The sequence below is a fragment of the Apus apus genome, chromosome 16 (genome assembly GCF_020740795.1).
Source record: "Apus apus isolate bApuApu2 chromosome 16, bApuApu2.pri.cur, whole genome shotgun sequence".
NCBI lineage: Eukaryota > Metazoa > Chordata > Aves > Apodiformes > Apodidae > Apus > Apus apus.
In genome coordinates this window covers 14,819,585-14,845,310 of record NC_067297.1, presented here as the reverse complement: position 1 = coordinate 14,845,310, position 25,726 = coordinate 14,819,585, and the positions used below count along the sequence as shown (strand labels likewise).

At 41.7% G+C, this 25,726-nt stretch overlaps 1 protein-coding gene across 2 annotated transcripts in view; it reads right to left on the bottom strand.

Annotated features, from left to right (window-relative positions):
- The window catches only part of ZNRF3 (zinc and ring finger 3), an 83,433-nt gene that overhangs the window by 14,378 nt on the left and 43,329 nt on the right, over positions 1 to 25,726 (bottom strand). For both annotated transcript variants that reach the window (XM_051634410.1, XM_051634409.1), the window contains exons 2-3: positions 22,507 to 22,632; positions 1,008 to 1,082 (exon numbers count right to left, since the gene is read on the bottom strand). In XM_051634410.1, coding sequence (XP_051490370.1) covers positions 1,008 to 1,082; positions 22,507 to 22,632 — 201 coding nt within the window. The remainder of the gene's footprint in view (positions 1 to 1,007; positions 1,083 to 22,506; positions 22,633 to 25,726) is intronic.

Genomic DNA, 25,726 nt, shown 5'->3' with positions numbered 1-25,726 from the left:
GAATACATCTCTGTGCAGAATATTTTTCTGTGTATAAAAGGGGAAAATATATCCCTCAGAATGTCTGCAAGATCAAGGCTGTAGCCTTGATGCACATGCAGAACACCGTTTTCCGAGCACCCATTGTGCAGGGTCTGAATTCCTTTGTTTAACAGATGCTCATCTCAGAATTAAATCCAGCTTTTTAATGTAAACATTGACATCTCTCTTTTCCTCCAAGAAATTCAGGCTCCACTTAAAAACATTCAGCTTTACTTGCTTCTGCTGTAGCAGAAACAGCAGTTTTGTTTTAAAACAAAACAAAACAAAACTTAATCAAATACAGACTATTTTGTGCTTGTTATGTTTCTCCTCTCTACTCAAGTAACTCAGAATTGGCTGGAAGGATCATATCAAAGCATTTCACAGCGCTATTACCTCACCCACTTCAAGTGAGAAGACGGAAGTTGTACTGAGACCCCGAAAAAAGAAAAATGCTGCTTGTCAAAAAAAAAAAAAAAGTAGGCCAGAAATCATCAGCTGCAAACAAGAAAGAAGTCTTGTAAGAATCTTATTTAGAAGCAGGTTTGAAAGCCATTTTGCAACCTCAAAAATTGCAACTGCTCAACAATACTAGCAATCACAAGCAGGGCTTTCTTGTTTTCTACATAGAGCTGGGCAAAGAAATTCTCATTGACTAGACAACAGGCCACAGAAAAAAAAACTGCTTCCATCCTTCATCAAAACCTCAATCCCAGACCTGGATTCTAGCAAAGGCTGTAAGAAAAATGTGCCTCCCCGAAACGTTTATCTCTCTCGACACCTCCATTGCTTCTTTTGCCTGCCAGAAGATGAGCAGAAAAACCAACCACAGCACCATGTTACTCAGGGTCAGTAGCTGCATGTCTTAGGTTAACGGCGCCCTGAGGCCTGTATATGCTCTCAAGTCTTCTCTCACAAGTCCTGTGCCAGCAACCCTAAAAGAAGCCAACAGAAGCTGAAATAAAACTAGAATCCCTTCTTCATACCTGATCAATGGCATCCGGGTTTTCAGAAACATCAAAGATGACTGCTGTGGCTCCTCGCTGTACTGCTCGTTTTGCCTGCAATAAGAAAGACATTATCCTCAGTCCCACCCCAAGAGATGACGTATTACCTCAAAAATTATTTCCTCTCCTCATCTCCAGATAACAAACCTAACCTTTTGCATTTCTGTGTATTTAAAACAAATTTCAGAATACTTGCAAAAACAGGAGCTCCTGAACCGGCATGGAATGTAGATAAACCTCACTATAGCTTCTACAATGTCTCTACCCCTTCCTTCTCAAACTCTTCCTTCAACAAGCTATTAAAGGAATTAAAACGTGATTTTGACCCTCTAGAGACTTTAAATATTTTTTTTTAAGTTAAATTACATTATTTTTCTCAGTGTTATATGGAAGCACCATTGAAAACAATCTTCTCTATGACTGTGGTTCTTTACACCTTTTCAGTATCATTCTCACAGCCATGACATGCTCTAGCAGTATCACAATCCCTGCAAAAAGAGCCTCGGAGAACACTGCTCCTTCTGACCGTTAGAGGTCGGAGCTGTTGCATACACTTCTTATGCAGAGATGATCAGACCTATTTAAGTACTCGACTTTTCCTCAAATACAGTCCAAACCCGGAGATACGAACAGCACACAGGAGATATTAGAACATATTAAAACCCTTTGGGATAGGTAAAATAGTTTTTTAGCCACCCAGGCTAAAATACAGGGTATTTTTACCACTTTCTGCCACTGTACAATCCGTTCAACTGTTGCTCAATGGCTCCACAAAACTAACATTCCCATTAACTTTTCAAAGATGTTACTGCCTTTGTTGGATGCAGAGTGCAAGTAACTACTGCTCCAAGCCACGACAGCTGCCACCATCACAGCACCAAACAAGAGGAGACCGGTTCTCCACAGATTATCAGAAAATGAACTTAAATTGAGCAGTAAAGCAAACACATGAAAGTGATATTATGAAGTACCACTATTCTACAAGAAGAATGTTGATCAGTACAGAAATATTCGATTGAACACCCACAGGTCACTTTAAGAGATGCTGCAGGCTGACAGAGAAGGTAACAATAAGTGGGGCGAAGCGTCTGTCAACCCCGCTCTGCCAGCTCCTCCAGCTGCGCCCAACGGCAACGAGCAGCTCGTGCCGGGCCCGAGCGAGGGGGCCGGGCCCGACCCTGGCCCCTCACGCCTCACTCCGGGCCCGCCCGCGGGCAGCGGGGCCCGCCCGCGGCAGCAGCCGCAGCTCCGCCCCGGGCCGCGGCCCCGGCAGTGACGCGGGGCGGGAGGCGGGCGCTGGGGCGCCGCGCGGGTCCGGCCCTGCGCTCCGAGGAGGCGGCGCGTTCGCTCCCGCACACCCGCTCCCGCACACCCGCTCCCGCACACCCGCTCCCGCACACCCGCTCCCGCACACCCGCTCCCGCACACCCGCCTGTCAGCGGCGGCACGAGGGCGCCTGGCCCCGTGCGGGACCGCAGGCGCTAGAGACGTTAGCTCAACGGGACCTTGGCCGCGGCAGCCGGTGAGGAGGCAACCCTCCCGCAGCCCCGAGCGCCCTGCGCGGGAGCCCGCGGCGAACCGGGAGCGACGGGCGGCGGGAAGGTGGGTGCGGCGGCGCGGAGCCCGCTGCGGCGCTCCCGGGCCCGGCCCCACGGCCTGGCGAACGCGCCCGGGGCCGCCGGCAGCAGATCCCAGCGCAGCCGGCAGCGCGCAGCCTGCGGGTCCTGCCGCTCCTCCCGAGCCGGCCGGGGCTGCCAGCAGCGGCTCCTCCTCGGGCAGGCACCTCCGGCCCCGCAGCCGGGCCCCCCGCGCCGCTGGCCGGCCCCTGGGAAGCCTAGTGCCACGACCCCCCTCCGTCCTCACCCGCACCGAAAACGTAGGAAAACTAAAGCCAAAGCTTCTTTGAAAACACCCTGTCCACTACTCACTGATCAGAACAGCTCAAAATGACACAAATGTAAACGCCACTTCAAATAATGCCGGTCTGCAATAGGTATGTGGCTTTTACATTTGGAGCTATTCAGCATTTAAAAACTGCCCTTAAATATTGTTTCTAAGCCAAGTGTGGCCAAAACCTAGACTAAAAAATAAAGACACACATTACATGTGGCAGGAGGAAAAAAGGCTGTTCTGGTACATGCTTTACCTTTACAGTACCCATGGCAAACAAACTGGCATGTCCCCACTTCAGTTTCCATGCAAGTGACAGCAGTAACAGAGCCAGGCACATTCCATCCTGAGATTTGTCCTCTGTGGTTTAAAATAAATGTTTATCACTACATAGCAGTATTCTTCCTTTTTTGTAAAGTGTAATAAAAAAACGAAGTGAAAACTGAAATGGCAATTTTACTAATTCAAATGATCATGGTGACAACCTGGCAGTCTTTGCATTCTACACTACTGCAGAGCAACAGACTGACCTGCTCGCTCTCCGTGGCCACGACAGGCAGGCACCACCATCCTGACTTTCGCCCACATCCTGATTTAAACTCCTGGGAAGTTACACATGATCTGTGTACACCAGCAGCCAGCTAAACGCCTGGCACGCAGAAACACGGCTCAATGGTGCACAAATACCGACGTGGAGAGTACAAAGCCCTGGTCCTAGAAGCAGGACTGGAAATGACAACAATCTGCAGCAAACCCTGTATTGGCAATTCAAAAATTCTTAAGTACAAACATAGTAAAATACAAACTATAAGTCAGATACAAGTATGTCTTAATAGGATAGAGACAAGTCACCTGGCCTCTTACTTGACAGGCACAACCTTACTCATCATCTGAAATCTTTTTGTGCAAGGGAGGAATGTTTTTTTTAAAGGGCCAACTGACTGTTATTGGCATCTCCCAAATGCAGTGGGGAAGCCCTCACAGATTTGGACACTTTCAGAAGGAGGAAAACGATTTCCAGTTCTGGTTTTCAGGTCTTCTGAACAGTGCTAAGTTGCAAATTCCTTTCACAGACTGATTTCCGAGTGCCCCAATAAATTCAGCTACAGTATTGCCAGTAGTGCAGGGGAAGAGACAGAGGAACCACAAGCATTTTCTGTGAATGTAACAGACTGGGCACGCAGCAGCAGCCTGCACTGCACAATTAGAGGGGAGGAATAATCTGTAGAATTCCTGAAAGAGCAAAGAAACAGGAAGAGAGTCCATTTACAGCTTGATAACATCATGGAGTGGTGATACAGGCTGAGCAAACCACCTGATGAGGAATAATTTTTGTATTTAAAATTTATCCTAGCACTTTGAAGTAACAAAAGCAGTAAATGAAGTGTATAAAATTTCAGTCCATAACTGCAGTGAATGTTTTGCAGCAATGTATTGCAACAGTCACAGCAGCAAATGCTAGAAGCTGTATTCCAAGATTCATTCTGACCTTTTCTTGTGTAGATTTTACTTGTATACACATTCAGACTCCATCTCAACTAATGTTTTTGTCTATTGAAGTTCTGTGATTTTTTTACTCCCTGAAAGTGCATGCAAAATCAGCTTAGCTGAGAACTGCATATAAATCCCTATACTTGTTGGTAACAATATTAGCTACCAGATTTATTTTTTTATAGTAGTGCCATTTAAAATTAGTATTTTCAAGTCCTCCTGCAGTTTCTATTGGATTTTTTCTTATTTGACATAATGCTTAACAGCTTAAAAGTGCTTCAAAGACATTTCAGTTAATCATAAGCCAGGCATTGAACAATCAAGCAAGTTAGTACCATTTCCCCTTAGAAAGAAAGAAAAACAACAACAAAGACACAATCAAACAAACAAACAGGCTTCAAAAATCTACTGTCTTTTGCATTAATGATACTACAAAACTAAACATGCACCAAGCCCAGGGCTGTATAATGGAACTGAATCACTTAGTATTAAGTAGTACCGTCAAAGAGTGGACAACAGGTATTCCTGGTGCAGATAGAAATACATGGAAAAAACTACTAGATCCTGTAATCTAGAGAGAATGAGAGGAAGCACATTTTAAAAAGCATGAGGAAAGTATCTCTTTACATCTCCAGGCCTAAGAAAATTGTAGTTACTGCCTCAGAGAGCATCAGAAAGATTTGGAGACTCTGCTCCCTTCCTGTGGGCCCAACTAATGCAGTAAGGAAGCAACAGCTTCCTCAATGAGACAAGCTTTCAACCCGAGGGACCAGATTATTATTGAACAGGTGCACTACTTCCTCTTTTTCATTCAAAGCAGGTAGGACAGCAACAATCAAAGCAGTAAGGTCAGCCACTTGCTCACATCTAGAAGGATCTTACATGCTTCCAGATACAAGCATTGCAAGCATCTTCTCTGATTTCTAGTATGGCTTCATTCCAATTAATATGTCAGTTATTATGCAACAGTGGAGAAACCAACAGAAGAAGAAAAGCTGCTTAACAAGGTCCCCTCGTTCAAGAGAAAAATCATGCCAACAGTATTAGCCTTTATTCATTACATTTACTTTGCCAGAGTTGGAATTCCCTTGCAATATACAGCTGTATTTATGTGTGTGGACACTAACCTAATGTGTTGCAGAGACTGAATAATTGCAGAGACTGAAAAATTACAGGTGAGAGAAAGACTGAGGCTTGGAACCATAGGAGTCAAAGTCCATCAATCACTGTTTAGCTCTGCCATTTCCATCAATGCAGTAATACATTACACATTTATTAACATAACTCAATAACTTCTGTTGAAAATGGCTATTTTACCAGATTACCATTTAAAAATACACTTTAAGTTGACATCCTAGATAAAACTGATGGACTAAAGGGAGAAAAAAGATGCTTTAAAAGTATTGGCAGCCTGTGTAAACCCACAGATCTATCCTGCTGTTCTAACACCATGTTCTCACAAATGCTCTTACATTAAGAACTGTGTCTTCCTGGATTAGCTGGATCATTCATCCAACACTAGGAATTATCTTCTTGGAACTTAGTGCATTGTAAATAACATTAATTATAACTATGTTATGTGGTACATGAGGGAGTTAATGTACTCTGTAGATTAAGAAAATTATAAAGTCAGGGAGGAGATGGGGCAATGGTTTAGGTGGTAACCAGTACAGATGCCAGTAATTTAGCAAACTGTCCCAACTCTATTTCATCAGATGCCAGCATGTACTACTAGCTGGTCCTCCAAAATGAACAAGACAGGAAATAGAAGAGTAAGGATACAGTATGCAGAAGACAGTCCAATGGATCCTAAAAGCAGAACACTGTTCAGTCAGAATTGAGGAACACAGCACAGCTCCAATAGGTATAACCATGGCTTTTTCCTCTTCCCTTTCTTTCTCCTTTTTAAATTTTTTTTCTGCTTTTGGGGGCTGAAAATACATGAGCTAGTTGTTCTAACTCTGTGCAGAGACTGCTGAACAGAGCAGTCAAGAAAATTGGTTTATACATCCTTTTTTAGCTGAAACTGAGCCAGCCTAACCAAACTTGCATTCCCTCTGTCAGTTTTTGAGGTTTTCCCCATTAGTTTCTCTACAACTAAAAAAGTCACTGAACTTGAGGCATATTTTCTGTTTAACTCAGTCCATTGGATCCCATATTGCATGTCAGAACTCTCCACATTTTGGAATTAGTGGTAATTAATCTGCCAGAGGAGTGGGATTATGCAAGTGGCATGAATTTGTAGCTATGTCTTTCATCAGCTGTCTTTAGTCCTCTGAAATAAGCACTCAGCCTCTCACATAGCACATAGGTAGCATGTAAGCAACACCCACTAGCAGGGAACTTGCATGCACTGTATCTTTAAGGAATGTGATTTTCAATTAAAAGGTCCAATATCTTTATTGATCTGGAAAGGCAAGTCATGTCAAGACTGCTAGAGAATATAGCTGAAGGGATGAGGTTTCCATCTACAATATTTCACCAAAATAAATTATTAACGTAGCAATTCAGCGGTCATGGTGTTCTCTTGAGCAGATTCAAAGCAGCAAAATCCATCCCAGTAACTTCTAGTGCTCACAAACCAACTGATTTGCACCTGTTTTCTCCCTATCAAGATCAAGTGCGACCACAAAGATGTAGATAATATTATGAGATCTGTGATACAGAAAATGCAGTGTCTGGTTCTTAAATAAAATGTATGATAAATCTGCGGGTCTGGACAAGAAGATGCTGCTGCTGCCAGTTTGCCATTTCAGTGAGCTGAATGATGTTCTGATCCTGATGCTCTCAAAGCTCTGAACTTCTTCAAAAGAGAGGTATACCTTAAAGACCCCTCTTAAACTGTTATGAAAGAGTTCATACCCACATACTAAGTGGGTATGAACTGTAACCCCCTTCTGTGGATGACAGCATTAGATTTTCAGTATGACAGAAATAGCATCACATGGTTGCATAAGGAAGAGTGTGGTCAGTACGCCAAGGGAGGTCATTCTTCCTCTCTACTCTACCCTGGTGATGCCACAACTGGAGTATTGTGTCTGGTTCTGGCCTCCCCAGTTCAAGAGAGACAGGGAACCACTAGAGAGAGTCCAGCAGAAGACAACAAAGATGACTGAGGGATTGGAGCATCTCCCTGATGAGGAAAGGCTGAGAGAGCTGGAACTGTTCAGCCTGGAGAAGAGAAGGCTGAGGGGAGACCTTATCAATGCCTTTAAGTATCTAAGGGTGGGTGCAAGCAGGATGGAGCCAGACTCTGCTCAGTAGTGCCCAGGGACAGGATGAGGGGCAATGGGCACAAGCTGAAACAGAAGAAATTCCGTTTACGTATGAGGAGAAACTTCTTTACTATGAGGGTGACAGAGCCCTGGGACAGGCTGCCCAGGAAGGCTGTGGAGTACCCTTCTGTGGGGATATTCAAAACCCACCTGGATGCAGTCCTCGGGAATGTGCTCCAGGGGATCCTGATTTAGCAGGAGAGTTGGACTGGATGATCTCTAGAGGTCCCTTCCAACTCTGACAATTCTGTGATTCTGTGAAGCTAGTCAATAAAATCCAAGCCTGTTTGTTAATGTGATTGTGACTTTTGCTTGGGATAAAGGTCATCTCACCAAGCCAAGTGTAATCTCCTGTCAGGACCAAGACATGCGGATTTCAGAAAGTTCTTTCCACATTGATTCTGTATCACAGCACAACAGGCTTTACAGCATTACACTTAATAGTGCTATACTTACTAGAGGAAAGTACTGTTCACTGGAATATTTTGAATGCTTCTCCCCGTAATTGGGCACAAAAGAGACACTCCATTGAGGAGGAAGGGGAAAATAACAGAAAAAAAAGCTCAGCAAAATCTGTCAATATGCTTAAGAACACTACTATATTGGTTGCTAAAACATAAATTACAGTGGAAATTACTATTCAGATGATTCTGAAAATGCATCTGGAACACTATCTGCTAAAACAAGCAAGGATGTGTGTTTCCTATTGACATTTGACTATCCATAATGTATTCAGTTAGCAGCTGCTGCTGTTGGGGAAAAGAAAACATAGTATTATCTCATTATCAGAACAAAACCCATTTCTAGAGTAGACTCCAAATTGTACTTGCAGAAGCACAGAACATCAGCCACAGGCAAAGATGCTCCAGCAGAACAGTCTGCTGCACTCTGTTTACCACTGAGAATCCTGCACAAATCCCACAGCATTATGTCAAATACACCTTTTCATTACAATCATCAAGCTGCAAAACCTTTTTCTCTCAGAGCTACAGAGAATACAAACAACCTCTGATCAATACAAGCATCCCCTTTCTCTCTCCTACACTGCAATCAGGCTCAGTAAACCACCAAAAAATACCTTGCCCCTTGAACCACAGCTGGAGCTAGAAAGCCAGGCCAGAGGCCAATTCTGCAGGGCAGAGGAAGGCAAAAAGGACATAATTGACTTTGCAAACAGGACAAGTTACAAATTAGCCAAGGGATGCCTCAGTCCTGTTAATGTACAATTCTCCAGTAATTCCAGAAACTAAGCCAAGCATAAACAGAATAGGCAGAATATCACAGGACAGTGAAGTCCCAGAGTATCACACCAGCATAAAACCCCTTCCTGACTGGAATACTCAATTTCTGTGGCACTTTAGGATATGTTTTATAGATGTGCTCTGTAGATAATGCATTACAAGGCATTATGACAGTTGCTTTATCAATTAAGAAGTATAGAAAGTGCAAAGCAGTATTTTAAATGTAAAAATACAGTCACAATGTAAACCCAATGTACTTGTCTCTAAAAAAAATTTAAAAACTTAAAAACATATAGTTCTAGTTTAAGAAAAATATCCCCTCATGCAGTATATAATCACATCAACAATATATACTGATGTGATTCATACCACTCAGTACTGAGAGCTTCTCAGATAGTTAAAATAAGAACAAAAAAACTAGGAGTATCTCTCTTTTCGGGGCTTAGGGAGAAACACTTATCAGCTCTCAGTCTAGAGCAAGTAAAAACAACATGAAAAGGACATTTATTCTATGGTGAACACACTGAAACCCACTGGTTGCAAATCTTGTGACACATTTCAAAGTCATGGGACTCCATTCCTAACAACCTGTCCTGTGCTACCCCTGACCACTCTGGGGTCAGCAGCCTTGTTGCTATAAGGTACAGTCAGAGAGGGGCTGAGCGCGGGAGGGGACCCAGGGCTTGAACTGTCTAGCACACTCAGCAAGAAGCAGGCAGATGCATTTGTGACAACTGATGGCCTTACACAGAAACGCTGCTATATTATCACAGACTCACAGAATAGATTGAGTTGGAAGGGACCTTAAAGATCATCCAGTTTCAACCCCCCAGCATGGGCAGGGACACCTCCCACTAGACCAGGCTGCTCCAAGACCCATCCAACCTGCCCTTCAACACTGCCAGGGATGGGGCAGCCACAGCTTCCCTGGGCAGCCTGGGCCAGGGTCTCACCACCCTCGTAGGAAAGAATTTCTCATCTAAATTTCCCCTCTTTTGGTTTTAAGCAGTTACCCCTCATCCTATTGCTATGTGTCCTTTTCAAAAGTCCCTCCCCAGCTTTCCTGTAGCCCTTTCAGGCACTGGAAGGTGCCCTAAGGTCTCCCTGGAGCCTTCTCCTCTCCAGGCTGAACACCCCCAACTCCCTCAGCCTGTCTTCATAGCAGAGGTGCTCCAGAATCATAGAATCTCAGAATAATAGAATCCTAGGGGTTGGAAGGGACCTCGAAAGATCATTTAGTCCAACCCCCCCGCCAGAGCAGGGTCACCTATAGTACATCACACAGGAAGGCATCCAGGCGGGTTTTGAATGTCTCCCTTAATCATCTTTGTGGCTCTGCACTGGACTCTTTCCAGCACTTCCCTGTCCTTCTTGAACTGAGGGGCCCAGAACTGGACACAATACTCCAGATGCGGCCTCACCAGTGCACAATAGAGGGGGAGGAGAACCTCTCTTGACCTACTAACCACACCCTTTCTAATGCACCCCAGGATGCCATTGGCCTTCTTGGCCACAAGGGCACATTGCTGGCTCATGGTCATCCTCCTGTCTACCAGGACCCCCAGGTCCCTTTCACCTACACTGCTCTCCAGCAGGTCAGCCCCCAACCTGTACTGGTGCATGACATTTTTCTTCCCCAAATGCAAAACTCTACACTTGCCCTTGTTAAACTTCATCAGGTTTTTCCCCGCCCAAGTCTCCAGCCTAAGTCTCTCTGAATGGCAGCACAGCCTTCTGGTGTGTCAGCCACTCCTCCCAGCTTGGTGTCATCAGCAAACTTGCTAAGGGTACATTCTGTACCCTCATCCGGGTCGTTGATGAAGATGTTGAACAACACTGGTCCCAGTACCGACCCCTGAGGGACTCCACTAGTCACAGGCCTCCAGCTAGATTCTGCCCCATTGACTACAACTCTCTGACTTCTTCCTTTCAACCAGTTCTTGATCCACCTCACTGCCTGATCATCAAACCCACACTTGATCAACTTATCTACAAGGATGCTGTGGGAGACAGTGTCAAATGCTTTACTGAAATCAAGATAGACCACATCCACCGCTCTACCATCATCTATCCACCTATGAACAGACCTCTGTTCATCTTCATGGCCCTTCTCTGGACTTTCTCCAGGACCTACCTGTCCTTTTTAATGCTAGGGACTCCAGAACTGGACACAGTTCTCCAGGCGGAGTCTCACAAGAGCTGACTAAAGGGGCAAAATCACCTCCCTTGACCTGCTGGTCATGCTTCTTTTGATGCAGCCCAGGACAGTTGGCCTTCTGGGCTGCAAGCGCACATTACACGTTGAGCTTCTTGTCCACCATCACCCCCAAGTCCTTCTCCTTCGATCTGTTATAACCCTTAAAGCTTTTTCAGGGCAACAAAATTCCTATATACAATTACCTCCAAAATATAATGGTCATAAGATGACTATACTTTGGAAATTTTTTTCCAAACCTTCATATATCATAAAATACCACTACAGCCAACCTAGCTAACCGTTTTCTATCCTTGCATTGAAGGTGTACTGAAGAGAGATTAACTAGAAACAGCAAACTACACCTCAGATCATTACGGAAACATACGTACAAGCATGCTGCAATGCAGAGAAGTAATTAAAAACTGAGATATGGGAAAGTGTTGGAGGAGTTGTAAATTAAAGGAACTATTAACTTAAACCACTGTAAGATGCCAACCCTTCTAGTACCAGTTATGTAATTAGCTTAGAATGTACCTTAAATAGTTCAAATGTACCAAAGTTCCTCCTATTTCAGACACACAAGGCATGTGCTCCAATAGAAAACTACCTTAAAATGAAAAATAGACAGGTATATACATCAAAAAGGAAAAGAAAGAATTATAAGAATTATGTCCTGTAATTAGGACAGGAGATAGTAAAACTCTGAAAAATGTTAAGTCCTGCAAGATTCCACCCAATCTCAGTCAATTCAATGTATAAGTTCAACCCCCTGAGAAACAAGCTTCACCATATTGTAGAAAGTTCTTTTCAAGAAAACAACAGTTTTGGGCCATGGTTCACAACCTGCAGCTTTAAGTAAATTTTAAATATTTTAGGAAAGGGAAGAAATTTCAAAGAAAATCAGTCTGTGTGAAATTATGTAAAGAGTCTAGAACAAGTTTGAGGCATTTACAGTAGCCTATTCAAGACAGACACATCTGTATTAGTAAAAAATTATTTGACAGGCTGCGGATCTTTGTGCACATTAATATAATACTGCTATCCTCTATCTGGAAGGTAAGACAAGATATGACCACAGCCCACCAAAAGTGCTGAGAAGAAATGAAAGCAAACATAATTAAGCATGAAAAATTAGGAGTGATATGGGCCAATTTGGGGTATATATTGCTTTTCAAATGTAAGAAACTGATAGTAATGAAATTTCACAGTATATTTTGCTTTGTATCATCTGTCCTGCTTAGCCTCAGCCTTAAGTAGCTGCCCTTCATCCATAGGTTGACATTGGTGTAAACAAGGGACATTTCAGACTTAAGATGATCATCTGAGGTGATGAAACCATAGTTCCAAGTCTCAATAATGACAGAAAATGCAGTGCTCTTTGCAGGGTTGAGTGCTCACATGCAATCTGTACAAGCACCTTCAGACCAAGGTGAATTGTCAAACAGCAAATGTATTTTCACTTCTACAGAGTTCAAATGCCATAGTGCATTCCCCTGGAGGTTCTGTCCTCTCTTTCGGGAATGAGCATCTGCATCCAAGACTACAGAATATCCATGTAGCTCCTATTCAGGGACTTCAGTCTTTCTGAATGAACAAAGGTATGCAAAAAATTCCTTTGGTATCCAGTAGAATACTACTGATATAGTAAGATCCCCTCCTCTCCTTCTCCCTTCTCCACTAGAAGAATCAGCTTGGGTAGTAAGTTCAGTAGTAAAAAGATGCACAGTGGGCCAGTATTCCAGTTCATCTAACAACTTCCATGGGCTGACTAATGTAAGATGACATGGACTTTCTTTCAAACAGTGGTCCTTACTTTTGGATCAGATTAGTTTCAAGGTCCCTAACTGTGGTGGGCCCTTGTTGTCAGTTTGTTGATTCTTAAAGGAAAAAAAAAAAAAAGGGCAGGGGGGGAGACGGGGGAAGGTGGAGGATTTTTGTTACAAAGGGAAACTGGAAACTTCTCTGCACACAAGCAGAGACATGGCTGTATTGCAGAGGCCTCAGGGTAAGGATTAAAGAAAAACAAAATAGAAACCCTTCCATCTCTAATTAGGGTCTTCATTTGCCAAAGAGCCATTCCACAGCGGGAGGAATTACATTCAGGCCGTTGCTTGGATAACGTCTCCCAGCAGGTTGGCTCCTCAGAGCAGGATACTCTGAGCCAACAATTTCTGGTTACTTGGAGGCAAGCAGCCTGCATATTGTTTTAACTGGCCTGGCTTTTGCAGCCAGTTTTGCTGAAGAACAATCTTCTATTCAGAATGCAGAGATAAAAGCTTCACTTGGTTTGAATTTGTCCCCAGTTCCTTTCTCCCTTTCTTTTTTTAAACATGGGAATTATAGGTTCTGGAGTTTGCATTATTTCACTTGTAGACATCAATGTTTTTCCCCCTCTAGCCACTTGATTCTTTGCCAGTGAAGGCTGCTGTCTGGAGTCCAGCCATTCATCAGCCCCTACCTCACCATTAACACTGTGGTGCTGGCGGTCACAGCTCATTGCTGGCAACAGGAAATCCTAAATTGCAAGAGGTTAACCACAGCCCATAAACAGCCAGGCTGCCTCATTAGTCCCTTACAGCCAGGGGAAGGGACTCTCCCAGAGGGTTTCAACACTGTTCATGGACTTAAGGGCCTATGCATTCTGTGCTCTTTGCTACCTGGAGCCTTGGGGGTAAAGTCCATCTTTTTTCCTGTTTGAAGCTGATGAAGTTCTTTAAGCAGTTTGAAAAAGTAAATGTCTGCAATGTATTATCTTGGCTTATGAATTGAACAAAACACCAATGGACCAACAACTGAGACATCAGTACACTAGAATACAAACGTGCTTTTGATGTTTCTAATTTTGGTTAGAATTTCAAATTCATATTGAACAATTCTAAGGCAACAGCTATGTGTACGTCTTGATAATATATCCCTAATCTGTTCAGAGAATTCATACCACAAATATGTCCAGCTTTAATCTTCAAGAAATAACCTGCTAGAATTGCAAGTAGCTTGGTCATTGCTCCCTACACTGACCAAAAAGCCCACTTCATACTCATTTTGAGCTCACTGTATGATCACTTGGATCATTTGGAGTTGATTCCTTGAACTTGGTACAAACATTAAATCATCACGTCATCAAAACAGACACTTTTAGGTAATAACTGGTCATCACAAATACAAAATGTTTAGAGTGTAAAAACAGTTTCTGGCAAATTATCTCAAAGGATTAGGATATGAAGCACAATTTCTTTTATATTCTCTTTCCTCCCTTTCAACCCCATGAAAACAACTGCAAAACATTGCCACTTTGTCTGCAATTCCTTTTGATTCACTGTTTTCTACCACTGCTGATTCTATCTGTCCATCTTTTACTCTGAATATTGGAGTCCTTCTGATGCAGCTCTGATTACACTCTCCAATTTCTTTCAAAGCCTTCTGTCTCTTAGTGCACCAAAATTAGGCATGTCACTCATCTGTGAAGTCCTAAATAATTCCATTCCCTGCCTCCATATCTGCTCCTTATTTTCTTCACTTTCTGATCCATTTATCTGATCCTACTTGCCAGCCTTCTTTTGTGCTCACTTCTATATTCCAATATAGCTGCACTTGCCCACTCCATCTTCTGCCTCAAACTCCGTTTCTGTAGTTCTTCCAACATGTCTACCATTGTGCATTTCTCCTGTCAGAGAAATAAGTAAATTCTGAGTGTAACATAAAAATATCTCTACGTTTGAGGCTCACAGGCACATAGAATCATGAGAGTCTAAACACTTGAGACATAAACCATTTACTATTACTAGTACTAAATTAAAAATAACAGTGATAACGATAGTAATAATAATGATGATGATAATAATAATGATAATAATAAAATAAGTGATAATGATAAAATAAAAATAATAAAATAAGACTAAAATAAAATTATAATAGCAACAATAAAAATAAGAAATAATAATAAATAATTATAATAGTAATAATAATGATAATGTGTGGCATATCTTTTAAAAATGTTCTTTAGTCTTTACTCAGCCTGGACTTTCATTAACTTCACTGGAAATTCTGACTGAGAAAACACTTCAGTAACACACGTGCAACAACAGCTGCTTCTTTAGCTTAAGGGAGAAACAGCTGTGTTACACAGTTGGTTGGAAAGGAGTGAAGATGGTGCTGGGGACTGCTAAGGACTCAACTCTAAAAGTGACCATTTATTTAAAGTAATCAATCCAACAGTAGCAAATCTAAGGAGTGCCCAGAGGGAGAAACATAAGAGACAGCCTTTCTTCACTAAAAGCTGTTGCTTTTCGTAACTGTGCAGTGAACACAAAAAGGAAGTTAGTAAAATAATACAACACCAGATTGTTGGCGCTAGTTGCCAATGGAAAGGGCCCACCACCACCCATTAATTAAAAGCTGACAGATCTACTTCTTCTGAACTACACAGCCTCATCCAGCCCTTCCTGTCTGTCCACTCCTTTGAGCACTCCCCTCTTGGGCTCTGATCCAGCTCTTGCCTTTCCTTTTACATCTTTCACCATATGATCCATGCACAACACAAACCTTTCCTCTGTCTCCAGAACTTAATTGGCTTGCATGTCAATTGTAGGTTGTGCGTTTGTGGGATATCTGGGGTGTGTTTTTTGGGATTTTTTTTATAATTGGACTCTGTGATCTCAGAGGTCCTTTACAACCATGACTGTTCTGTGATTCTGTCAATTATCTTACCTGTACTCAACTTATCCCTTCTCTCCTCCAAGGGGCTGCTAAAAATAAGGTGGAAAGTAGTCATGGAATGAGAGGATTTAAAGAGGAAAGACATGAGAAAGGTACATATTAACTCAAGACTTCAACTATGGTGGTTAGACTGCTGCTTCATGCCACATCCTTGTCCTTTGCAGCCAAGTACTCTTACATGCAACATTTCTTCCTTTCTCTTTCTCATTCTTTTTTAATCTAAAATGGGCTTGTAAGAGCATGGTCTGTGGGGGATGAAGAAGAGGCAAGGAGCTGGAAAGCAGAAATAAACTGAGCTATTGGCAAAAGCATTTTGCTTTATGTGTTGTTTTTTTTCCCTGAGAGTTCAAAACAATCAAGTTGTTTTGTATTAAGTTTCTACTGGTGTACAACATTTCTCAGTCTGTAACTTGATGTATTTAGGCCAGAGCTGCCATCAGAAAGAGCAGTCCCCTTACTGTCCTCTTGTTCCTACCTCCACTGGACACTACACTGCCAACAGAAACCTCCATGTAGCCACAGTGGAACAAACAAACCAACAACAAACTAAACAGCTTAAAAATCACCTATACTATTGCTTTTCAGCCAAACCAATTATATTTTGCTGTCAATTTGATACTACTGCCTCAAAATTGATTCCAAATGTTTTTTAGATGCTGTTTACAAAGAAGAAACGTGGGCTGACAAACTGAAGGCAAAGGTCCCTAAACTGTGGAACAGACACCACAAGGGGAACGTGAACTACTTCCACAGATGTAAGAAGTTTTCCTAAAATGACAGAATCTTGCACTGTATGTGGCACAGGACCCATCATAGGGTGGGTTACTGCAGTTGTCACTACCAGTTGAAAGTATCTAAACAAGCAAAATTTTGAAAACATTGATCAATTGTTTTAGACATGTCTCTTATTAATTTTAGATATTAAACTCCCGCATAGCTCAGTCCTGATTTCTGGAAAAGTTTAGCATGGAAGAGCATTTGCTTAAATTCCACATGCATTTCTACAACTGAACTGAGTCAATTTCTACAGGAAATTATCCAAGTCTTATATAAACTATTAATGTTATACAGAAACAAAAAGTATGCTTATGTAATCACTGCAATTCTAATTTGTACATATAACTATACTTGATTTAGGCTGTTAATAGAGAAGTGTAAATTTATTTTTTCTATCTGCTTTTCTATTTTTGTTATTTTCATTAACTTTGAGAGAAAAGGATTAAAATTGTCTCCTCAAAGGTCCTCTTCTTCTTCCAGTCTTAGAACACATCACTCTTTATTCAGGAACTTAACTACCAACATAGCCCTGTGTTTTCTTGATTGACTACTTTGTAAGTATCTTTACATGTAAACTAGATTGTCAGACAGAAGGTCAGGAATCACTGTTAGACTGTTTAGTGCAGACTCAAGTTATGATTATTTTGGCCCCAACCTAAGCAGCATAATCATAATATTGACATGACAACAAGATATTTTTCTAGTTAGTATCTGTGTAAATGTTTTTGTATAAAAGACAAAGTAAGTGAATGGATACTGGAAGAACAGTTATGAATTTCCTCATATTACAGATGTCTTTGATCTGAAGAAAACAGGAAGCTGTAGTAGCAGGGACATCCTCTCTTTGTTAGGTTCTGCTCAGATGCACATCCTCAAATACACACAGTCTATTTTATTGCAGAAAAAGAGTCTCCTCAGCCATCCCTGGAAGAGAAACAAGACCAAAATCCTTCCCTTTGGACTTTCAAGCCTGGAGAAAGGGAAGAACCGCTTCTTTTCAGCAAAACTCCAGCATCTTCTCACTATTTATCCTTTACTGAAATACAAGGACAACAGCCTTGCTGGGTTATATTTTGCTGTCTTAACAGTAATAATCAGCTTCAAAAACAACTGGGGCAAAGGAAGAACCAAAGGGCTGCACACTGGAATAAGCAGGACACACACAGGTACTGGCCTCACAGCACAGTGGGGCAGGTGTGCAACAGGCCCTGCAGGCAGCACTGCTTTTCCCTTCCTCCAGAGCTCAGCTGCTGCTGGAGCCCTCAATGGCAGGCAAAGGAAAAGGAGTCTCATTGTGCTGTGTGCAGAGAAGGCAGGAATTTCAGGAGGGGAAAGGTTCCCTTTGAAGCACATGGCACGAAGAGCTTCCCAGTGACCATGGCAACAGCTCAGTGGGTTCCCAGCCTGAGAACCGAGTTACTGCAGCCATGTCTGAAAAACAAAAAAAGTCTGAAAGAAGGGAAGAGAGAGGGGGAGGTGGGGCCGGGGGTGTGGGGGAGAGAAGTTGGAGTAGAATTAGCCTGGCAGAAACTGAGCGGCTCCCTGGTAGGCAAATCCAGCCAATAATGCTGGTTGGGTTCACAGGGTTTCCTTTTCATTTCCAAAGCTTTCTTCTGCTTCTGTCATTCCCTTTCTAGCCCTATTCAGGAGCTCATGAGATCAGTAAAACCCAAGCCTTTGCTTTGCCTGCATGCAGCATTGCCTCAAACAGGGCTGCACTGTGATCAAAGGCAACGTTAAATCACAGCTGCCACACACACCCCTTTCCCAATCAGGGTCCAGTTTTCATGGACATTCTTAACAGGAGATGTATTTTTTTAACTCTTTCATTTCTATTACACCATACAAATCTGACTAGGAAGGATGAGCAATTCCAAAATTTATATGGAAATTGACACATTAAATTTCATACAGCCACCAGTTCCATTTAGCACATGGATAAACAAGTGAACCTTCTGAAAATGCAGACACCACTTTAAAATAAAAACAAAATACAAAAGTAAAACAAAGCACCCCAAATAAAAACAGACCACATCTAAAAACAACAGCATGAATTAAACCATACGTCTTTGTACTGGATTTGTGTGTTGTGGAATTAGCTCTACAAACAGCTTTTAAGTAGACTACAGTCTACTTCACAATATTCCAAACTTCCCACAATATTATGTTTGTTTACTTTCTTTTCCTGTGCTATTAACTAAACAAAACCTCCTGATTTTTTCCTTCATATATGCATGCATTCCACCACAGAGATACCAGCAATAACCTTTTTACTTCTACTAGTATATTATTCAACACCAATGTTCACCAGCATTAGTGAAACAAGTTTAAATTGGCTCCCTTAAAACAGCATTTAGAAATTCTTGTATGGTTTGAGTTAGTCTGAGCTTTTAAACACTTTATTTACGACAGGCTTAAGCTGACAAGGTTGTAAGTCCTTATGTACTTAAGAAAGATGGACAAATTGTCAGCTGAGCAAGGATAACTCTCCATGTCATAGAATCACAGAATCACTGACAGGTTTGGGTTGAAAGGGACCTTAAAGATCATCTACTTCCAACCACACTGCCATGGGCAGGGGCACCTTCTGCTAGACCAGGTTGCTCAGAGCGCACATGAACCCTCTTAGTTCACAGCAAAGATGAGGACATGCAAACTTGCCTTCTCATTTAAAAGTGTCCAAGCGAAACAGAATTGCCTACACGTGCCATAAGCTGGAAAGGGAAGTGCATACATGGAGAACTGTCCTGGCACAGTATCTTTATTTTTGCTCTATATTGTTGAGGAAGACTTTCAGCTGTGCCTATGACACTTTTAAAAGAAAACAAGTCCTTGTCTTCTCTAACCTTCCTTGCACTAACTTTATTCCTACTGTCAAATCAACGGGTCAGACTGATCCAACCACGTACCCTTCCCAACATGCATGATTTGACTTTCATTTCACAGAATGGCTTTGAATGGGATTAAGATCTAAGAATAGATTCTAGAAGATCCAAAGGGCAATTCCAGCATTAGTAAATAAAAGAGAACTGAAAAGGGGAGATGTTTCTATAGCCAGCAGGAGGTATAATTGATCACACAGACTTCACTGGACAAAGCAGAATTCCTCTGGTCTAGGAGTTCATATGCTCTATATCCTCAATTTTTGTACTCCACTACATCTTTTCAGGAGGTAAAAATATTTACATTGAGTTAAGTCTTACTGTTACCCACCTGAGTAATTAATGCAGATGTGTCTACAACAAGGGGTTGCTTTGCCATTTATCTCACTTGCGTACTACCTGGATATTAGCAACACCAGCAAAGCTGAAATGCAACACTTCATATATCCAATAGGCCAGTAGATTTCTGAAATGTCACATCAGCCCTGCATCTTGTGTCATTCACGTCTCCGCAACAGATGTTGCAGCTGGACAAGCCAACTTTACGGAACTTTGGAAAAGAGCTTAACACAACTCTGAGAGGCAATCACAGTATTTGTCTGGAAGATCAAATAGTGCAGGACTAGCCACCTTGCGGGAAGGACAACTCCAACTAAATGAGAAACAGAGAGTAGGCTTTCACTCATTGATTTCTTTCTCCTTTTCTAGGTCCAGGAGATTCCATTTTCCTTCCCTGTTAAAGGCCACCCCTCCTCCATTTTATTTTCTTTCACCCTTTCCTAGTGCTCCTCTCCTCTGTTGCTCCCTTTCCCCTTCTGTTGTTTTTTTTCAGTCAAACAGCTGCCAAATCCTAAATACAACCAGAGGAAGACACATACACATGCAGCAGGTTTGATACTTACTAAGGCAAAACAGGTTACAGGCCAAACTGAATACTCACACAGCCATTTGCACCAAATTGTATGGAAATCGAACTTTTCAAAGTCCCAGAAAATCACAATGCAGTTTGTTCCCGCTGGTAAGATAATGAGGTTGACTTAATTGATAGATTTGCAAGAAGCTCATGGCTGATGCTACTGCTATCTGCACCTGACAATATTTCAAGAATTCTGAGAAGTCCTTCTAAATTAGGACATAACTTGAGCATAGGGAGGACTGAGAAGGGGGGTTGCTGAGCAAAACTGGAGAGGAGTAACTACAGCAGCAAGTATGAAATAGGGAACAAGTGTTTCAGCAAGGATAAACGGTGACATGAAAACACAGAACAGGAACTGCATTCCAGTTACTGAAAAGCAAGTATTTCCTAGAACCCTGGTGAGCATTTTTTTCACCCGTTCAAATTACTGCACATAAACTGACACAGGGGAAACACACTGGACACAGCCTATGCAGGAGGCAGGAGCCACATCACCCTCATTATGCAAAGCAGATGCTAGAGATCTCCTGAGGCAAAGCCAGGGTCTGCTGTTCAGCAGGATAAGCTTCAGGAAGCTGTAGGATCAGCAGATGCTGCAGACACAGAAGAGCCTGATGTGGCCTCAGAGGGCATGGCAGGATCAGGGCACATCAAGCAATGTCACTATGTCAGAAAATCGTTTAAACTGTCTTTGCAGGACACCTATGGTTTCCATTTTTTCCAATTAATTTTGTACATCTACTTCTTCACATGCTTTCCAAGAGCCTGACATACGGGGCTGAATAGATTTCTTCCTTAAATGGATTTCCCCAGGATTCAACTTTCTCCTGGAGTTTACACTTACGGATTACTATGCATCTTTAAGTACTCAATCCTCTCTAATTCCAATCCTCGTAAGATCTTATCCTCAGATTTTTTTCTCCTAAGAGCAAAGAAACATCGGCTGGAAATTCAATGAAACAACATAGGTATTCCATGTTAAAAAAAATAAATTCTACCATACTGAAATTCAACAGAAAGGACAGTCACTTCTTGAGAGATGCTCCTCAACACGTAACACAAGCTAAACCAGCGGATTTTAGACAAGCTGATGGTTTCCAATTTCCTTTGAAATGAGGGAGTTTTACTTATAAATATACAGAGACAATTTTGAAATGTCAACCTAAGATTTTCTTTTCTGGCTGATACACTACATTTTTGTTCCTCACCTGAAGTCACCAAGGCCACCCTACCAAGGTTTCAACAACTTGAGCCTGCTGGATTTTAGGATGAACCCCAAAGATAGTGTTTTTTCAAGTTTTCAACTACTCAGTTACTGGTAAAACTCACGGCCTATGCTCTTTTACACACTTGCAACTACTCTAGACTTCAAATGTAAACTAATAACCACCTCAATCCTTAAAAATTAAAATATGAGAACAAAAAAAGGACAGCTTTCTGCTTTCCTTTTTAACATATCTGGCAGCAGTAGTGATATCTTACTGACTTCACCCCATAAAACAAAGGGAAATGTTTTGCAGGGAATTTAGATTCTAGAGGCTGAATTCCCCAGGGAGATTCCAGCAAGATGATTTTTTTGTTTCGTTAACCAATGCAATAAGATTAACTTATTAGAAATATCTATTCTGCAATTAAGGCAAAGAAATTTCTTCTAGGGTTGAAGATGCCCCTTAAGAGGAAATTAGTATCTGTCTTCTGAGAAAAATTATACCTAAGGAAAAATCAATAAAATACTTTCATTCTGACTGCTTTTGTTAAGAAGCTTCTTTTGATTGACTTAGCATCCAACTTGCATTTCACCCTATTTCTACTCCAATGCTGTTGCTAAACAGCCATTTTTGCAATAGTCTGTTTAAGGTTCCTTCAGAGCTCAGGGGGAACATGTGTGCTCACCTCCTCAGCACCATGTCTATGACACCATCATCACAACATTATCTTTCTCTGAAGTATCTAGTGTGAGAACAGGCAAAAGAGAGATATTTCATGGAACAAAACGAGTTTCTTTGTTTTATTTCTTGCTGATTTTTTTCAGAAAGGAACTAACCCTTCCAAAAACCAATTACATGCAGCATTCAACCTAAACTACCCCTTACCTTTCCTAAGACAGTGAGGCATGGCTTAGGCTCCAGCTCTGGCTGTTCCAGTTTCACCACTCCTACCCAGCCGTATTCATAGAGGTCTTCCTCATCATTGCTATTACACAGTCCGAGTGGATGCATCTGAAATAGAATCAGAAACAAACTTCAGCCAATCAGGAGAATTCAAAAAACATACAGGTTGCTTCTCAATATCTTAGTTTATAAAAAATACACTTTCATTTATTAAGGTACAACAGAAAAATTGAAACATAAGGCTGCGTATATGAAGAATTCAGCACATTTCTGAAGCATGCTGTGAGTACAAAATCTTGGAATGTTATGTGAGTGTCATCTTGCTTATGGAAAATCATTTAAGGCTCACAATTAAATCTGACTATAAGTCCTTTTCTCTGGTAGAAAATAATTAGATACCAAGCTCCATTTTGTATTGCAAACCACCATTCCCTGCAAACTGACAGAAATAAACTGTTTTGGGTAGTGACTCATAAAAGCTTTACATGTCGTAAGATCCAAACCAGTGTTTGAGAGGCATTATCACTTTTTTAAAAAGCATTTGCACGACATTAACAGTGTGTCATTCTTGGAACATACCTAGCATGTAGTTCAATGTGAGGTATAAGAAACTTCCTAACTATTGTGGAATAGTCTCTTTTTTTCTGAACTCAAACAAGAGGGAACCATCACAAAGTGAGAAACTTCAGTCTCCTTTTTGATAGTTACAGTTCTTACACAAGGCAACAATATATATTTTTCAGGTATTGTCTCCTCCTCCCAATACTATGTAGTTACTCTAATTTTATTATGGTGAGGAGCTTCCTATGCATCAATTTCTTAAACTTTGTCGTTTCCAAGTTTGCTGTCCTTCATTAGGATAATATATTTGTGTATAAACTAGCTTGTGAAACTTTTAACTTCGTACAGTATTTATTATGTTCTCCTTATTCTTTTTTTACCTTAACTAAAATTTTGCACTTTCCACAGACCCTTGTGTAAGAGTTGCCCAGGCCTTAACACATGCAGAGTAAGATCTCCGCAAAAAAAGCCTGTACTTCACCCAGCTTCGTGCCTTTCCTTTAATTTCGCCTTCTCCATACTAGCACAAACACAAACTGGTATCAGCACTAAAACAATTTTGTTTTCTCTTAGCTGATTATAATAGAAGACCATACAGCTCAGTAATTTACATATAGGTCTATCTCACTAATCCATGCAAAGTAGCATCATGTCACGGTCACTAATCCCACCATCTCTTCTGCATCACCAGCTTGTCGTTTTGTCCCTTTCGCCCATGTCTTGTACTCTGACCTTCATTTTGCAAGTTCTTCAATACAAGGAGAGCTACTTGTATTACCTTGTGGGGCCCTCACATTCTGAGTACCTTGAGTGATTACTGGAAAATATGGGCAACATGACATGACAGTGATCTGACACAATACAGAGGTCTTCCTACCACTCATTATTTATCTAGATTAATAATGAATCCACCTGTATTTTGAGAAAACAGGACACTGCAATACTAGGCAGAGTGCAATCCTCTGCCCAACTCTTAATTCATCCTTGCTCTTTTTTGTTGCTACAAGTTACTATATTACACACTACTGAGCTCTCTACAGCCTCACATGGACAAGCAGTTCAGCTTACTCTATTTAAAAAGCTGGGAACAGGCACTATCCCTGCAGCCACTCCTTATACTCAGCATCTGGTGGACAAGCTATTCGGCACAGACAGAAAAACGGGGAAGGGAGTCAGGCGGAGTGCTCTCTCCAAAATTGCCAGGACATATATTCCACATAATTAACCGCAAAAGGAGTCCACAGGATCCTTTAAGTAAACACGAAGCTCTAGTCTATATTAAATATCTAAAGAAACAGAACATTCCCTTGACATACACAGTATCAATTGAGCTTTGAAACCATAACCCATAGCTAAGAAGTTTTGAGTTCAAAATCCTTGAAATGTGCTGAGGCACTTTCCACATGCCTGAAAGGGCAAAACTGAAACCACGACTCAGGTGCTGTTATCCAAGGTTACAAAATCTGTATACATTACTGAGGATTTAAAATAACTTCAAAAAGAGCCACACAAATTTTAAGTGGCTTAGTGTTACAGAACAGACAGAAAACCAATAGAGGAGGAACATTTCACTCTGTAACTCTATCACCTCAAAAAAAGTCCTGTTGATTAAAAGAAAACCTCCACCCTTTTGTTTCTTTTTTTATGTCTGCCAGGATAAGGCATTATAGTGTTACAAACCACCACATGAACAGCTCAGTAGCTTTCTATACACTGTCATGAGATCAAAGTCTTGATCACTTTTCCCCAACCATACAAAAAATACTGTCTCTACCCACTCGAGTCCAGAAAATACCTTGGAATAATGCCAGAAGGAACAGAAAATTCTTTCCATAGCCACTTTCCTCACAGGCTGGAGAGGGTCCAGAGGAGGGCCACAAGGATGATCAGAGGACTGGAGGACCTGACATATGAGGAGAGGCTGAGAAAACTGGGTTTGCCCAGCCTTGAGAAAAGAACACTCAGGGGAGACTTCATGACCATGTTCCAGTACTTAAAGGTGGCTACCAAGAAGATGGAGACTCCCTATTTGCAAGGAGTCACGTGGAAAAGACAAGGGACAATGGGCACAAGTTGATCCTGGGGAGATTCCAATCGAACACAAGAGGTTCATTTTTCACCATGAGGACAGTCAAACATTGGAACAGTCTCCTAAGGGAAGTGGCAGATTCCCCCACATGAGACAGTTTAAAGTCTCAGCTTGATAGGGTGCTGAGCCATCTCAGGTAAGCTATGGTGGTACCTAGAAAGGTTGGACCAGATGATCCTTCAGGTCTCTTCCAACCAGGCAGTCTATCGTTCTATGATTCAGAATACTGTTATTCCATAACAGCTTCCAAGTGTGAATAGCCCTTTAGATCATAGTCACCAAGCACATTCTGCAGTTATATCCCTGGAAATCAGGAGGAGCCCTAAGTTAAAGAGCCTCTTCTCTTCCTTGGAAGAAGCCTGTGCTTTTTTAACTTTAAGAAGAAATTGGTGACTTTGTCCCCTTCTCAAACACAGTATTAGCTGACACCCTGTCTCCAACTGCAAACCAAAACACCTGAGAAGACAACCTTCCTATTCAGAGGCAAAAAAAAAAAAAAAAGCTATAAATTACACGCAGTTCTGAAGACAGTTACATTTTTGCAACATAGAA